The sequence below is a fragment of the Myotis lucifugus genome, unplaced genomic scaffold (genome assembly GCF_000147115.1).
Source record: "Myotis lucifugus unplaced genomic scaffold, Myoluc2.0 scaffold_60, whole genome shotgun sequence".
Lineage (NCBI taxonomy): Eukaryota > Metazoa > Chordata > Mammalia > Chiroptera > Vespertilionidae > Myotis > Myotis lucifugus.
The window spans coordinates 1,567,139-1,585,053 of NW_005871108.1; the positions used below are offsets into that span (position 1 = coordinate 1,567,139).

The 17,915-nt window shown below is 44.8% G+C and overlaps 1 protein-coding gene and 1 pseudogene across 3 annotated transcripts in view; both read left to right on the plus strand.

Annotated features, from left to right (window-relative positions):
- The window catches only part of TBC1D20 (TBC1 domain family member 20), a 28,386-nt gene extending 11,010 nt beyond the window's left edge, over positions 1-17,376 (plus strand). For all 3 annotated transcript variants that reach the window (XM_006089378.3, XM_014456427.2, XM_014456426.2), the window contains 6 exons: positions 1,095-1,175; positions 13,044-13,230; positions 13,386-13,487; positions 15,429-15,570; positions 16,560-16,747; positions 17,022-17,376. In XM_006089378.3, the coding sequence (XP_006089440.1) occupies positions 1,095-1,175; positions 13,044-13,230; positions 13,386-13,487; positions 15,429-15,570; positions 16,560-16,747; positions 17,022-17,274 (953 nt within the window). In that variant the 3' untranslated portion in view covers positions 17,275-17,376. The remainder of the gene's footprint in view (positions 1-1,094; positions 1,176-13,043; positions 13,231-13,385; positions 13,488-15,428; positions 15,571-16,559; positions 16,748-17,021) is intronic.
- Positions 2,189-2,706, plus strand: LOC106697300 (annotated as a pseudogene).
- Positions 17,377-17,915: the final 539 nt, after the last annotated feature.

Sequence of the window (17,915 nt, forward strand, 5' to 3'; positions counted from 1 at the left end):
TTCCCAACCCCTTGATCGGCCTTGTTCTGTGGGTGATAAGAGGGCGGCGCCCCAACCCCCTGATCCGCCTTGCTGTGTGTGTGACAGGGGGCGGTGCCCTAACTCCCCTATCGGCCCTTACTCTGTGCGTGACAGGGGGCAGGTGCCCCACCCCCTTGATTGCCCCTGCTCTGTGAGTGACAGGGGGCAGCGCCCAAACCCCTTGATTGCCCCTGCTCTGTGCATCACAGGGGGTGGCTCCGAACCTCCCCATTGACCTGCCTTGAGTGTGATAGGAGGTGGTGCCCCACCCCCAATCAGCCTATTCTGAGCCTGACCAGGGGCTGCACCTAGGGATTGGGCCTGCCTTCTGCCACCAGGGAGCAGGCCTAAGCCAGCAGGTCGTTATCTCCCGAGGGGTCCCAGACTGCGAGAGGGCACAGGCCGGGCTGAGGGATCCCCCTTCCCCCCCCCCCCCGAGTGCACAAATTTTTGTGCACCGGGCCTCTAGTATATATATAACAGCTGGAGCCTGCTCCTTACATTCACACTGTGTTGGGCTTATCACCTGAACAGAAATACAGTGTCCTATTTGCAGTGTGTTAGCTTTAGAATTTCTGGGTCAAGGGAAGTTAGGTTCTCCTTTATAGGAGTTTATCTTAATACTCCTTTCTGAACAGCTCAGTGCTTCCTAGACTTTACAGATGTTAGAGTTTTTTCAGTGGTCTATGGTTTCCACATTTATGATCTGATTTGATCCTTACAGTAACCTGAGAAGTATATTATCGAAGGGAACAATGCCATTTTTATAGATGTGGACTTTGAAATCCAGAGCAGTTCCCCAGGGATGCCACAGGAGGCCCCTGACTTCTCTGCAGCTTTTCCACCTAACTCTGTTACCTCCTGGACAATGAGCTCCTTCCTCTTAGGTCACAAGACTGCATGTTTGGAACTAAACTTGGGATTTATCTTCAATTGTTGTATTTTGAGTCATGTTCTTTTCAGGAAAATGCAGGAGTACGTCCTCCTGGCCTTTGGTGTAATACCACAATATTTTGTTCCTAATCTGGCTTCCCAGACATTCCTACAATGACATGTTCCTTTTCCTCCAATAGGGAAAAACCTACGACAGATGAGCAAGGACTACCAACAAGTGCTGCTGGATGTCAGGCGGTCCTTACGGCGGTTTCCTCCTGGTGAGAAGCTCTCCGTCCGTCTTGTTATATGGAGGTTTCTGTCCCAGTTGCACTTACTTTCTTGTGTTGATGCTTGCCAGTCCCAGGGAGTGTCCATCCCAGCACACAGTGTGATCTAATATCTGTTCCCATTCTGCTGAGCCATTCTTTAATTTACTCCATCACACTCAGACCCCCACTGAAAGCCTGAGCCAAAAGTAATTTCTCTTGGCCTAGAAGTGGTAAATGAGAGCACTTTCTTCCCCCCTTTCAGAGCTACAGAAGAGGCTTCATAGAGCTTGCTAGAGCCATCAATCTGGCTTTAAAGAGCAAGTTGGTTTGAAAGTGGGCATTAACAAGAACTTTTTTTTTTTTCAAATTCTTATTGATTTCAGAGAGGAAGGGAGAGGGAAAGAGAGAGAGAAACATCAATGATGAGAGAGAATCATTGATTGGCTGTCTCTTGCACACCCCCCACTAGGGATTGAGCCTGCAACTCGGGCATGTGCCCTGACCAGGAATCGAACCGTGACCTGGTTCATAGGTCGATGTTCAACTGCTGAGCCACGTTGGCCAGACTAACAAGAACTTTTAACATCTTCTTGGATTAGATTTATAAATAGTGATATCTTGCATATATGTGTATTGAGGTCCTTGGACTAGAAGGGAGGCCATTCTCTGCATGTTAAAAGAGTTTATTCCTAAAATTGCCTCCCCATTCCAGGAAGAATGAGAAGAATGACCATTGTCTCCATTTTCACAATGAAGGCAATTGGGCAACCAACCGCATGCTTATGATCTATTTCTCTTCCTTTGCAACTCCACCTTTAGGTCCATGAAGAGAGGAGAATTGCTAACAGAAAATCAGTTTCCATGGCAAATCAGTGTGTCCCGAGAAATTTTTAAGGGGTTGAGGATGCAGCAGGGGGCGCAGTAGTCTGGGTGGAGGCTTAGCATGGTCCTAGAGATGTGGAGATGCCGGTGTCTGCAGTGAGGCCTGGGAGGTGGAGCTGTGCCAGGTACGGCTCTGGACCATGTTGGGGCAGACCTGCTGCTGCGCCATCATGTTGGGGGATTTGGGGAGTGTGGCAAGACGGTGCTCCTTCGGGTGTTTGCCAAGGACACCTACCCTGGGAGTTATGTCCCCACCATGTTTGAGAACTACACTGTGAGTTTTGAGATAGACAAGTGCGCATTGAGCTCAACTTGTGGGATACTTCCGGTTCCTCTTACTGTGATATCGTCTGGCCCTGGCTTCTCCTGATTCAGACGCGGTGCTCATCTGCTTCCACAGCCAACCAGAAACACTGGACAGTGTCCTCAAGAAGTGACAAGGAGACTCAGGAATTTTGCCCCAGTGCCAAGGTTGTGCTGGTTGGCTGTAAACTGGACGTGTGGACTGACCTGACCACACTGAGGAAGCTGTCCAATCAGTGGCTTATCTCTTACACATGAGCAGGGCACTGTGCTTGCCAAGCAGGTGGGGACCGTGTCCTACATTGAGTGCTCTTCCCAGTCCTCTGAGCACATGTCAGGGATGTCTTCCATGTAAGGACTCACACCTGGGATTGCAGCAGTCTGCTCAGCTGGCAGAAAGGCCAGACTGTGGGACAGGAACAGAGGCGAGTTATACAAGAATTGAGCCAAGTGCTGCAACCTCATGTGCAGGGCCAGGGAGGAACAGAGTGTCAGGAGGGGTGGTGAAGGGCACAATTGTTCCTCTGCCCTCGCCTTGGCTTCCTGACCTCCTGACTCTGTCTGGAACTTCAGGGCAGGCTGAATGAGCACTTCTCTTAGGCAAGGGACCCAGAGGCAGAAAGGGTGCCACCATTCCCCATATCTTCATACCCTCCTCTCCATAAGAAGTTGAGGGAGCTAGCAGGGCAGGCATCTGGGCCCAGAGCTGGGATAGGGCAGGGGCGTAGGGGAAGCTGGCATCGAGCAGTGACCTTGGTTGAGTCTCAGTATATGAAGGGTGCCTTCCCTCCCCACCCCCAGTCTCCATATCCGGGTTCAGGTTTCCTTCCCTAAGGAAAGTGTCCATTCCATGACCTTCCCTTTTCCTCTCCTCTCACTTCTACAGCTGTTCTCACTCAACCTCCAGGCAACATGCACTAATTAAAAAGCAAGTTGAAAAGCCCCTTCCCCTATAAATCCACCAGCCCTAGCTCCTCCCTCTCTTCCCCCAATAGCCCACAAATAAAACCCATGTCCATGGCAGGGGGATGTCCATGGCAGGAGAGGAGGATTATTTTTTAACATGCAATAACTGACTATTTAGTTAGGGCCACTGATCTCTTTTTTTCTTAGCATGTCAAATTTTAAAATGACAACAGCTGATACCACAAAAGCCATCTGGTGTGAATAAGTCAAAATTATACCTATTTTTGTGGGGGGGTGTCAGGTCGGCAAAAAATACAAAATATTTTAGTGATGCCTTTAGCAGAATGTTAGTAATTAGTTTATGTGTGCCATGAGATAAAAAAAGATTGAAAATCACTGCTAAACCCATTGCTTCACTCTTCTGAAACCATACTTTGGCTTGGATTTTGTGTTAAAGAAAGCTCTCTTTCCTGCTTACATCTTTGCTCCCTGGAGGGCTTCTTTTCTCCTGTAGCCAGTGGCCTGCCAACTTGGTTTTTAATGTTTATTTTATTTATTTACTTATTTATTTTTATTGAGGTACTAGAGGCCCGGGGCACAAAATTTGTGCACGGTGGGGGGTAGGGAGGTCCCTCAGACCAGCCTGCGCCCTCTCATAATCCAGGACCCCTTGGGTAGGGTCCCTAGGCCTGGCCAGCAATCAGGGCCTATTGGGCTTTCCTTCCCCTGGCTGCCAGCAGCTGGCCCCACCCCCGCTGCTGCAGCTGCTTGCCATCTGTGCTGCGCTGCTCCCCCGCCACCTGTTGCCTCCCTCTGTGGGCGACAAGCATGCAGTGCAATCAGTGCAATCACTTGGCTGGCCTGTGCCTCCCTCTGTGGGGCAATCGATCACGGGCCCCCAGATAGATTGCTCTGCAGAGGGAGGCCCTGCCTACCTGGCCAGGGCTCTGCAATCAATCGCTGCGCAGAGGGTGACCTGGGCCTCACTCTGCAGGGTGATTGCAGAGGCCCCCCCTCCCCCCGCCCCGCCCCCCGATTGCCCCAGTGGCCTGGGCCTCCCTCTTTGGGGTGACCGTGGGGCGATGGCAGGGCCCTCCCGACCAATTGCATCGTGCCTGCCTTGGCTGGTGCCAGTGTGTGTCATAGCGTGGTCTTCCGGAAGGTCATCCGGATGGTTGTTCTGCTGTTTGGTCATTCGGTCGATATGCATATTACGCTTTTATTATTATAGATAGATAATTGGCACATAACAATATATTAGTTTCAGGTGTACAACATGATGATTCAGTATTTGTATATATCCAACTTGGTTTTAATGAAAACATATGCCCATAGTCCAATCCCCATTTCCCTATCCAGTTACTTTGATTCTTTTTTTGTGTGGGGGGTTTGTTTTTTTTTAAATATATTTTTATTGATTTCAGAGAGGAAGGGAGAGGGAGAGAGAGATAGAAACATCAATGATGAGAGAGAATAATTGATTGGCTGCCTCCGGCACGCGCCACAGTGGGGATTGAGCCTGCAACCCAGACATGTGCCCTGACCGGAAATCAAACCATGACCTCCTGGTTCATAGGTTGATGTTCAACCACTGAGCCATGGCACCTGGGCTTATTTGTGTGTTTTTAAAAAATAACTTTTATTTAGGTTTTTGTGTTGAAGATCAACTTTTTAAAAAGAAATCTACAGTGACATTTATTTTTAAAAAATTTTTTAAAATTTTTAATTGTAGTTGACATTTAATATTAGTTTCAGGTATACAGCATAGTTAGACATTTATATAACTTACAAAGTAATTTCCCTGATAAGTCTAGTACTCACCTGGCACCATACATAATTATTACAATATTACTGACTATATTCCTTATGCTATACTTTACATCCCTGTACTATTTTGTGACTACCAATTTGTACTTCTCAATCCCTTCATTTTTTCCCCTAGCTCCCTGGTAATCCTCCCATCTGGTAAACATCAGTTTGTTCTCTATGAGTCTATTTTTATTGTTCATTTAATTTTGTTTTTTGTTTTTCTTTGGATTCTACATATAAGTGAAATCATGTGGTATTTGTATTTCTCTGTCTGACTTATTTCACTAAGCATAATACCCAGCATGATCCATGTTCTTGCAAATGGTAAGATTTCACATTATTTTTTTATGGCCAAGTAATATTCCATTGTATATATACCCCATATTTTCTTTATCCAATTGCTATGGACATTTAGGTTGCTTCCATATCTTGGCTTTTACATATGAAATGCCCTTCCTTGTCTCTTGTTTATAGCCTTTGTTTTAATGTCTATTTTGTCTGATGTAACTATTGCTACCCCCAGCTTTTTTTTATTTCCATTTGCATGAAGTATCTTTTTCCATCCCTTTACTTTCAGTCTCTGTATGTCTTTTTTAAAAATTTCTTTTGTTAATAATTCTTTATTCTCGAAAGTATTACATATGTCCCCTTTTTTTCCCCCATTGACCCCTTCAAGCCCCCCCCCCATGTGTCTTTTTAAAAAAAATACATTTTTATTGATTTCAGAGAGAAGAAGGGGGAAAGAGAGAGAGAGAGAGAGAGAAACATTGATGAGAGAGGAACATCAGCTACCTCCTGCATGCCTCCTACTGGGGATCAAGCCCACAACTCTGGGCATGTACCCTGCCTGGGAATCAAACCAGCAACTTCCTGGTGCATGGGATGACGCTCAACCAACTGAGCCACACTGGCTGGGCTCTGTGTCTTTTGCTCTAAAGTGGGTTTTTGTTGGTAGCATATGTATGGATCTTGTTTTCTTCTCCATTCAGCCACCATGTCATTTGATTAGAGCATTTAATCCATTTACATTAAAGTAAATGTAAATGGATTAAATGTTTCAAATGACATAAGTATATAGTTTTAATAAATGATGGGTATATAGTTATTGCTATTTTATTATTCATACTTTTGGTCTCTTTTTCTCCCTCTTAAAGAAGTTCCTTTAACATCTATAATAATAAAAGCGTAATATGCAAATCGACTTAACAGCCGAACAGCGGAATGACCGTCTGGACGACTTTCCAGATGAAGCCGGGGCTCCAAGGGCCGGCCGAGGCAGCTGGGGCTGCTTTGGTGGTGATGACCAGCTTTAGCTTTTTCTTTTCTGGGGAGCTGTTTATTTCTTCAGTTCTAAATGATAGCCTGTGCAGTAGAGAAATCTTGGTTATAGGTCCTTGCTTTTCATCACTTTGAATATTTCATGCCAGTACTTTCTAGCATAGAAATTTTCTGTTGAGAAATCAGCTGACAGTCTTATGAGAGCTCACTTATATGTAACTAACTGCTTTTCTCTTGCTACTTTTTAAATTTTTATTTATTCTTAATTTTTTAAAATTAAGAATGAGAGAGAGAGAGGGGACCAGCAAGAGAGAGAGAGAGAGAGAAATACCAGTTTGTTGTTCCACTTATTTATGCATTCGTTGGTTGCTTCTTGTATGTGCCCTGACCAGGGATCGAACCTGCAACCTTGGTGTATCGTGACAATGCTCTAACTAACTGAGCTACCTGGCCAGAGGTAGCTCAGTTAGTGTTTTGTTTTGTTTTTTTGTTGTTTTTTGTTAATCCTCACCTGAGGATATTGATTTTTAAAGAGAGTGGAAGGAAAAGGGAAAGACAGAGAGAGAAACATCAATGTGAGAGAGATGCATCAATTGGTTGGGATTGAGTTTGCAACCAAGCTACCTGCCCTTGACTGGAACCGAACCTGAGACCTTTCCATCTGCAGGCCAATGCCATATCCATTGAGCCATACCTGCTAAGGCTTTCTTGCTACTTTTAAGATTCTCTGTCTTTAATCTTTGGCATTTTAATTATGATCTGTCTTGGTGTGAACCTCTTTGGGTTCCTCTTGTTTGGGACTGTTCATACTTTTTGGACTTGCATGTCTATTTCCTTCACCAGGTTAGGGAAGTTTTTTGTCATTTTTCCAAATAGGTTCTCAATTCTTTGTTCTCTCTCTTCTCCTTCTGGTACCACTATGGTATGAATGTTGTTATGGTTGAACTATCACCATTTAAAAAAAATTTTTTTTTCTGTTCTGATTGGGTGTTTTCTACTTGTTTTCCAAATCGCTGATTTGATTCTCTGCTTCATCTAGTCTACTGTTGATTCCATCTAATTCTTCACTTTTGACTGTTTCTTTTTTATGGCTTTTATCTCTTTGTGAAGTTCTCACTGAGTTTATCTATTGTTTACCTAAGTCATTGAGCATCCTTATAACCAGTGTTTTGAACTCTGTATCTAGTAAATTGTTTGCCTTCATTTTATTTAGTTTTTTTCCTGGAGTTTTGTCCTGTTCTTTTATTTAGGATATGTTTCTTTGTTTCTTTATTTTGGCTGCCTCTCTATGTTTGTTTCTGTGTATTAGGAAGATTTGCTATATCTCCCAGTCTTGGAGAGTGAGTGGCCTTATATAGTAGTGCCCCATGGGGCCCAAGGTTCACACTCCCTGGTCACCTGAGCCAGGTGCTCCAGTGGTGTCCCTTTTGTCAGCTGAGTGCGTCCCTCTGTTGTAGTTGGCCCTTGACTACTGTTAGCACATCAGTGGGTGGGATTGATCCTCAGGCTGACTGACTATGAGGACTGTCTGTGAGTATAGCAGATGAGCCATTGTGCAGGGGCTCACCCCACAGAGCAGGATGCAGTTTAGTGTGGCTCTGGTGCCTGCCAAGTCAATCTTTGGGTGTGTCATTTGTGGAGCTAATTGGGTGGTGCTCTTATGTGGTCTGAAGCTGGCCGCTGGCCACTGGGTGTATTGGTTCTGGGGCCTCTTGGGAGGAGTTCTGGCACAGGCTGAAGTCTGCCACTGCCTGTGCTCAGTCCAGGGTTACCTGGTAGTGGCTATAAAGTGATCTGTGGTTGCTGGACTTGGAGGTACCTAAGAGATGCTGCAAACTGATGCCAGCTGCCACTAGTGCCAGAGCCCACTTAGCAAGAGGGACAGGGCATACCAAGGCCATGGCTGTTTAATTGAGGGTTGTGGACCTTTGAGAGGTTTTAGGAAAGTCTGCAGCCTGGGCTGAGATCAGTAGCTTGTGAGGAAGAGCTGCTGAAAGAGGTTGGGGCTGATACACAGGTTGGGTGGGGCAGTCAGGGTCTCCCGATCCTGCTGCTTTGGATGAGACCACCTGGTACAGATGCCGCCCATATTTTCCCCCTAGGAACCCTTTATCCTCTTCTATTTATGTAACACCAGCCTGTGGTATTCTTTCTGTAGGCTGAACTTTCCATGTGGTTTCATATTCCTTTTGCATTCATGTTCTTCTTAGCTTAGCTGAGTACTCTTCTACTGAAAATTCAAACGGGGTTTAATGTTTTATATTATTACTTTTATGACTTAACCTATTCATAGTACTTGATTTACTTCGTTTTCTTTTTTATTTATCTTTTACAGTATTCCCTTTTGAAAAGGGGTGGGGTAAATATAGGCAAGAGATGAGGTTTGCTTTCACCTTAAAACTTCCATTCAGTTTAGTCTGGGCCCTTACATTAGCTGTTTTCTCTCACAGCATCTTTTTAACTGAAAAAGCTAATGGTGTAGGAAAACTGTGCTGTGTGCGTTCTTCTAAAGCAGTTCACAAGGTCAAGATTTGGTCTTTTTATACTAAAAGTCAGGTGAGCTAAGGAACCACACTGACCACTGCCAGAACCAGCTGCATGCTCAGAAAGAGCTCCCAAGAAGGCTCCCTTTTTCCAGCCATATCTTTGGAGCAAGGAGATCAATATTTCCTATATTTAGTTTGCTTTAGTAGGGAACATGCAATTAAGTCTTTTTTTGTTTTTATATGATTTCATACCTACAGAAAGTTACAAAAATAGGATAATTTCCCACATACCTTTTACCCAATTTTCTTATGTTAGTATCTTATTATATTTGCTTTCTCTCTTTCTCCATATACACACATATAAGTTCTTTTTATTTTTTTTTAATAATTCTTTATTGTTGAAGGTATTACATATGTCCCCTTTTTTCTCCCGTTGTCCCCCTCCAGCCTCCGATTCCCCACCCCCACCCCAGGTCTTCAGCACCCAATTGTCTGTGTCCATGGTTTATGCATATATGAATACAAGGTCTTTGGTTGATTACCGCCCACCCACCTACCCTCCCCTGCCTCTGAGATTCCCACTCTGTTCCATGCTTCCATGTCTCTGTATCCACTCCATTAATCACTTTATTTTGTTAATTAGATTCCACATAGGAATGAGGTCATGTGATACTTGTCTTTGACTGACTTATTTCACTTAGCATGATACTCTCCAGGTCCCTTCATGCTGTCTCAAGAGATTCTTTTTTACTGCTGCATAGTATTCCATGGTGTAAATGTACCACAGGTTTTTAATCCACTCATCTGCTGATGGACACTTGGGCTGTTTCCAGATCTTAGCTATTGTAAATTGTGCTGTTATGAACATAGGGGTGCATCTATTCTTTCTGATTGGTGTTTCAGATTTCTTTCTTCTTCTTTATTTTTTAATAAATCTTTATTGTTCAGATTATTACAGTTGTTCCTCTTTTTTCCCCCCATAGCTCCCCTCCACCCAGTTCCCACCCCACCCCATGCCCTTACCCCTCCCACTGTCCTCATCCATAGGTGTGTGGTTTTTGTCCAATCTCTTCCTGCACCCCCCACACCCCCTTCCCCCCACGAATTGTCAGTCCACTCCCTTTCTATGCCCCTGATTCTATTCTATTTACCAGTTTATTCTGTTCGTCAGATTTTTTATTCACTTGATTTTTAGATTCACTTGTTGATAGATATGTATTTGTTGTCACTTTGTTGTTCATAATTTTTATCTTTACCTTTTTCTTCTTCTTCCTCTTCTTAAAGAATACCCTTCAGCATTTCATATAATACTGGTTTGGCAGTGATGAACTCCTTTAGCTTTTTCTTATCTGTGAAGCTCTTTATCTGACCTTCAATTCTAAATGATAGCTTTGCTGGGTAGAGTAATCTTGGTTGTAGGTTCTTGCTATTCATCACTTTGAATATTTCTTGCCACTCCCTTCTAGCCTGCATAGTTTCTATTGAGAAATCAGCTGACAATCGTATGGGTACTCTCTTGTAGGTAACTAACTGTTTTTCTCTTGCTGCTTTTAAGATTCTCTCTTTGTCTTTTGCCCTTGGCATTTTAATTATGATGTGTCTTGGTGTGGTCCTCTTTGGATTCCTTTTGTTTGGGGTTCTCTGCGCTTCCTGGACTTGTAAGTCTATTTCTTTCACCAGGTAGGGGAGGTTTTCTGTCATTATTTCTTCAAATAGGTTTTCAATATCTTGCTCTCTCTTCTTCTGGCACCCCCATAATTCGGATGTTGGTACGCCTGAACTTGTCCCAGAGGCTCCTTACACTATCTTCATATTTTTGGATTCTTTTTGCTTTTTGCTTTTCCGGTTGGGTGTTTTTTGCTTCTTCGTATTTCAAGTCTTTGACTTGATTCTTGGGATCCTCTAGTCTGCTGTTGGATCTCTGTATATTATTCTTTATTTCAGTCCGTGTATGCTTAATTTCTAATTGGTCCTTTTTCATATCCTTGAGGGTCTCAGTAAATTTCTCAGAGGTTTCTAGAAGATTCTTGAGTAACCTTATAACCGTGGTTTTGAACTGTATATCCAGTAGTTTGCTTTCCTCCATTTCTGTCATTTGTGACCTGTTTCTTTGTCTCTGCATTTTGGCTGCTTCCCTGTGTTGATAGAGTGGCTTTGTGTGCTAGGTGTCCTATAGGGCCCAGTGGCTCAGGCTTCCTAATTACCTGTGGTGGACACTCTTGGTGCACCCCTTTGTGGGCTGTGTGCACAGTCTTGTTGTAATTAAGCCTTGATTGCTGTTGGTATCACTGGAAGGAGTTGACCTCCAGTCAACTGGCTGTGAGAACTAGTTGTGTCTACAATGGAGAACTGCTGTGCTGGAGACACCCTTATGGGGTAGGACTTGCTTCAGTGGGGCTTTGGTGCTCACTAAGTCTGCCCCCTGAGTGTGTCCCTTATGGATCTGAGGAGTTGTAATCTGGATGGTCTCACTCTGACCACAGGATACACTGGCTCTTGGATCTCCAAAGAGGTGCAAAGTCAGCTACTGCCTGAGGCTACCCAGCAAGAGCTACGAAGAGATCTGCAGATTCCTCCTCTTTGTTTGGGGTTTGGAGGTGCTCAGATGAGGTGCAACTGTGAAGCAATGCAGGCTGCCTTCTTTTGGAAGCTCTAGGGCTCTCTGACCCAGCTGCAATTTGTTAGGTTTTAGATTGCAAAAGGCCAGGCCATTCATATGCAAAAGCCTCTGCGCACAGCTTGGGTGGGTTTTAAATTGGGTGGACGGGGTCTCTGGGAATCACCAGGGCGGAGCAGACAGCAATGGCTGCCAGTCAGCCCTGTCCCGGAGAGGTCCTGGGGTCTCTGTGTCCCGGGGCCCCATGCAGGAACAATGATCGCTGCAAGCACCTCTGTGTGAAAGCCGCCCTCACATTCCAGTGGATGCCAGATAGTTCATTTTCTCCTGGTGTGAGTCTGGGTCCCCAGAGTCTCGCCCGGAACTGGAGTTCATTGCAGTTGGGAGCTTGTATCTCCCTCCCGATTGAAAAGGACAACAGCGTACCCAGTTGCCAGCCCATTTCTGCGCCCACCTCCCTACCTCCGCCCTTCCGCACCTCAGCACCTCCTCCCAGTCTCAGTGCGCTTTTCTCTTTCCTTCTAGTTGTATAACTTCCACTCAGCCAGTCTTCCCGTGGTTCTGGATGATACCTGTTTTCTCTTTTAGTTGTAGTTTTGATATAGTTGTGCGAGGCAGCAAGTTTAGGTGTTTACCTATGCCGCCATCTTGGTTGTTCTGGTGTTTCAGATTTCTTAGAATATATTCCTAGAAGTGGGATCACTGGGTGAATTGGCAGTTCCATATTTAATTTTTTGAGGAAACTCCATACTGTTTTCCATAATGGCTGCACCAGTCTGCATTTCCACTAGCAGTGCACTAGGGTTCCCTTTTCTCCACATCCTCACCAACACTTGTTATTTATTGATTTGTTCATGGTAACCATTCTGACAGGTGTGAGGTGATACCTCATTGTTGTTTTAATTTGCATATCTGATGATCAGTGACTTTGAGCTTTTTTTCATATGGCTCTTGGCCATCTGTATGTCCCATTTGGAGAAGTATCTATTTAGGTCCTTTGCCCATTTTTTAATTGGATTGTTTGTCTTCCTTTTGTTAAGTTGTATGAGTTCCTTTTATATTTTGGATATTAACACTTTATCAGATGTATCATTGCCAAATATGTTCTCCCATACAGTGGGCGCACACACACGTAAGTTGCTTTCTGAATTATTTAAGAATAAATTACAGACATGGTGTCCCTTTGTTTCTACATATTTCAGGGTGTAGTTCCTAAAAAACAGGGCTCATATATAATCACAGTACATTTATCAAAATCAGTAACAATATTAAAAAATACTGCTGTCTAACCTACAGATTTTATTCAGATTTCATCATTTATATCAGTTATGTCCTTTATAGGAAAAGGAAATACAAATTCATGCATTTTCCATTCAGGTATCATATCTCTTTAGCCTGATATAACCTGGAATAGTTTATTTATATTTTATGACAGTCCAGTTATTTATATGTGTGTGGATCTAGAAGTGTGTTACTAAGATGCAAATTTTCTTTTATTAAATACTTTATCTGAAAATCCATTGCTGTCCATATTCCTAACCTCTGTGTTACTAGGCTGCTTGCCATACTTAAGTGCACCTCTCCTCCCCACCCCAGGCATGCCAAAAGAACAGAGAGAAGGGCTCCAGGAAGAACTGATCGACATCATCCTCCTCGTCTTGGAGCGCAACCCTCAGCTGCATTACTACCAGGGCTACCATGACATTGTGGTCACATTTCTGCTGGTGGTAGGAGAGAGTCTGGCAACATCCCTGGTAGAAAAAGTATCTACCCACCACCTCAGGTACCAGCACAGAGGGATATACGAGACTGGGCACCACTTCCCAAACTCCTCAGCCCATTTTCTAATCAGTGTTTTCAGTGGTTTTAGCTCCATTTCATTCTCACCCTTATCTAAGTGTTTGGTCTGATCATACTCATTGAATTGTCTCCCTCTAGGGATTTCATGGATCCAACAATGGACAATACCAAGCATATATTAAACTATCTAATGCCCATCATTGACCAGGTGAATCCAGAACTCCATGACTTCATGCAGAGGTATATATGTGTCTATATTTATGGGTACACATACACACACACCCCTTCAACTTTTCTCTAGCCTTTATTTCTTCCTCACAAGTCTAGCTCATCATTATCTTACTAGAGGCCCGGTGCACAGATTCGTGCATCGATGGGGTCCCTCAGCCTGGCCTACGCCCTCTCACAATCTAGGACCCCTCAGGGGATGTCAGACTGCTGGTTTTGGCCCTGCAGGGATCAGGCAGTTCGACATCCCCCAAGGGGTAGAGTAGTGTACAAAGCCGCAGGCGGCCAGGGAGGAGCTCAAGCCCAGGCCGGGCGCCATGCCACACCCGCTCATCCCAGCCCCGCTGTGCCTGCCACCGCCACCATCACAGCTGCGCTTACCAGCCCTGAGCCTAGCATCTGGTGCCCGTCGGCCAGCTGAGCGGCACTCCCACTGTGGGAACACACTGACCACCAAGGGGCAGCTCCTGTGTTGAGCGTCTGCCCCCTGGTGGTCAGTGCACGTCATAGTAACTGGTCGATCAGTCATTCGGTCACTTAGACTTTCAGATAGATAGATAGATAGATAGATAGATAGATAGATAGATAGATATAGATAGATTAGATAGATACATAGATAGATACATAGATAGATAGATAGATAGATAGATAGATAGATAGATAGATAGATAGATTAGATAGGTACATAGATAGATAGATATAGATTAGATAGATAGATAGATAGATAGATAGATAGATAGATAGATATAGATACTGATTTTCTGAGTTTTCTTTTGTTTAAAATATATTTTTATTGATTTCAGAGAGGAAGGGAGAGGGAGAAAGATAGAAACATCAATGATGAGAGAGAATCATTAATTATTCGCTGCCCCACACTGGGGATTGAGCCCGCATCCCGGGCATGTGCCCTGACAAGGAATCGAACGATAACCTCCTGGTTCATAGGCCGACACTCAGCCACTGAACCACGCTGGCCGGGCCTGAATTATTCTTTCTAGTTAACAGCAAGCTGGATAATTCAGTTCTGTACACAGTCTTAGAGCACATTTGGGTGCCTGCTCTTTTGGGGATACAAGAGATGTGACAGCTCATTCCCTTGAGGAGTTTACAGATAGAGGGAGTAGGTGGACAAGTTAAGTATGCCAAGGTAGACTTTGAGGTTATTGCCACAAGAGTAGTACAGAGTCCTGTAGGATCCAGAGGTAAGAAAGACAAGGCCATCTGTGGGTGGTAATATTTACCAAGTACCAAGGAGAAGAAATATTTCTTGCAAATTTCATATGATTTTTATTTCTCTTCTATTTAGTTGGAAATTTGTCCTTGGCCAATGCCTGACTTTTTAAAAAAATTTTTATTGATTGATTTTTAGAAAGAGAGAAACATCGCTTTGTTGTTCCACTTATTTATGCATTCATTGGTTGATTTTTGTATGTGTCATGACTGAGGATCGAACCTGCAGCCTCGGTGTATCGAGACAATGCTCTAACCGACTGAGCAACCCAGCCAGGACCTTTTCCTTTCAAATAAGAGCTATGTCTTAATATGTTTCAGTTACCTCATGTTAACTAAAAAATTAATAGAGTTGTTTTCAAGCCTGAGAATATGTACCTGTGCCCCCCAAAAGAGCATGACTTTTTCAGAAGGAAAATTATGGTATAGTTTCCTGTAAATAGGTACTTTTTGTCCCTGTAGTAGACATTTGTTGGTCATTAGAGCAACTAGTGAAATAAGGCAATCAGGAACCTATTGTAGTGTTAATATCATGATGAGGGGTACAATTTAAAGACTTTGTGTTTTTTTTAGGAGAAAATGCTGAATTCCTAGGTGGTTGAATTTCCCATAAAGTACATTTCCCAAATGCTTCCTTCTCATCGCACTGGGACAAAGAGGGCCCAGAAAAAGGGAAGGGATGACTCAGCAGGGAACCTAACATCTGGATTTCCTTGTTTCTAGTGCTGAGGTCGGGACCATCTTTGCCCTCAGCTGGCTCATCACCTGGTTTGGGCACGTCCTGTCTGACTTCAGACACGTGGTGCGGTTATACGACTTCTTCCTGGCCTGCCACCCCCTGATGCCCATTTACTTTGCAGCTGTGGTAGGTACAGGCCATAAGCCAGCAGTAGGTTCACATCACCCATTCCAGCTTGATCATTTTGCCTAAAGGGAAACCTGGTGGTTATGCAGAGATGCAGAAGACAGCATTTCCCAGGCTGGTGTGCCTGGACACCATTTTGTACGATGGGAATGGGAATGTCATGGGGAAAAAATTTCTGTGTAACACTAAGGTTGGGAAATGTTGGTTAAATGAAGATAAACAGATTTGTTTATTACGAGACTAGAGGCCCGATGCACGAAATTTGTGCAAAGAGCTCGGCCCTCGCAGCCCCAGCTGCCTCAGCCAGCCCTCGCAGCCTTGGCCAGCCCTTGCAGCCCCAGCTTCATCCGGAAGGTCGTTTGGCTGTTCGGTCTAATTAGCATATTAGCTCTTTATTATATAGGATTCTTCTGAACATTTAAAGTGCTCCCCCACACTTGAATTCTGTGTTCTTGTTGTCATCTTCTGGAATGAGTGCAAATTGCCAGCTTTGGGTTTAAGAAAAGACGGGGTGTGGTATTATGATAGAAAATTGAGATGATTTGGGGGTGCTCCAGTTATGAGAGGGCCTGAATCATTGGGGTGGTGTGGGGTGGGGGGTGGTGGTGAAGGTGTGGGCTCACAGGCACTCTTCGTTGTTCTTTAATGAGAGCAAGACCATTCTTTCTACTGTTTGAACCATTATTTTCTGTGCTGGCGCTCCAGGAATCTACCAGGAATCCCTCTCTTCTTCCTCCTAAAAGAATCTCCTTCATTTAAAGGTCAGTCTTTCACATGACAGGGTAGAAGTTTGCCTCCAACAGGAAGACCCAGCCCAGTAGGAAAAGCACTCAGATATGTACATTTTATGTCCTAGACGGATACAAGAGTTTGCGGAACATTTGGTGTGAGCCCTGTCACCAGTTTAAATTCATCTCTAAGGAGAATGAAATGCACATGGCCAAGACCTTGTATGTCTGGTCCCTGATGGAAGGCCTTGCTCTCCACAGATCGTGTTGTATCGAGAAGAGGAAGTCCTGGATTGTGACTGTGACATGGCCTCGGTTCACCACCTGTTGTCCCAGATCCCTCAGGACCTGCCCTATGAGATGCTGATTAGTAGAGCCGGAGACCTTTTTGTTCAGTTTCCCCCATCTAGACTTGCTTGGGAAGCAGCTGCCCAACAGGAAGCCAACAAGTGAGTGGACCCAAGCCCCTGGTTGGGGGTGGGAGGTGTTTGTTAGTGAGCAGAAGTGATGGAAGATGGTGTCTGGTCTGGACAGGGCTGGGGGATGTTTCCAGAGTTCTAAGCTTGTGCCAGCAGAATCCCTACTTCAGTCTTGATGGGTCTTTATCAAAAAGAGTTTCTGAGCAGTGGACGGCTCTGCCCTCAGCCTATGTAATCTAGTTTTTCTTTCCTTCCTTCTCTATTTCTTTCATATAATTCCTTTTTCCTGTCTCCTTTTCTCCAGAACGGCAGCCTCTACCTTCAAAGACTTTGAGCTGGCATCCACCCAGCAGAGGCCTGACATGGTACTGCGGCAGCGGTTTCGGGGACTGCGGACTGAGAATCGGGCAAAGGACGTCCTGACCAAACCAAGGACCAACCGCCTTGTGAAACTGGCGGTGATGGGGCTGACGGTGGCACTTGGAGCAGCCGCTCTGGCTGTGGTGAAAAGTGCCCTGGAGTGGGCCCCTAAGTTCCAGCTGCAGCTGTTCCCCTAAATGCCAGAGAAGATTCTTCCTCTGGCGTTACTTGAAGGTCTCGCCCTTCCGTGGAAGGATGGGGAGGCGTGGGATGTCCTTTATTAAAAGGGTTTCTGTCAAGGGTTTTGTATTCCTACCACCCTTCCCTGCCACTCCATGGTTTGCCTTTGCTTCAGAGGCCAATAGCAGAATCTGTGTGACACTGGGCACTTGGGGCCTGGGCATAGAGCTCTTCTCCCTCACAGTGGGCTTCTGAGTGCTCTCCACTGCCTCCTCTTGTGGTGGAGGAAGTGGGGTTTTTAGCTCCCAGCTGCCTTTGGAACCTGCTGGGCCTGGTCTCTGGGACCTTTTGGCTGCTGCCTAGTAGTAAGCTGGACCTTTGAATGCCCTCCTCACAGCTCCTCCTGTTCAGTCTGCTTTGGCCAAAGAAGTCCGACGGTAGAATGAAGGCAAGGGGGCAGAGAAGGTAGCCCAGGAATAAGATTGGCCCTTGTTAAGAGCAGCTCTATTAGCTGGTCAGAAATCAGAGAGACAGATGGGAACTAGGTTACTGGGTAACTGCTACTGCTTTTCAGCCTAGAAATCACAGTATTTTCAGACAAACAGGAAGGAATGTTAAATTGTAGGGCCCAGACATAGACTGGTTTTGCTTACCTTTT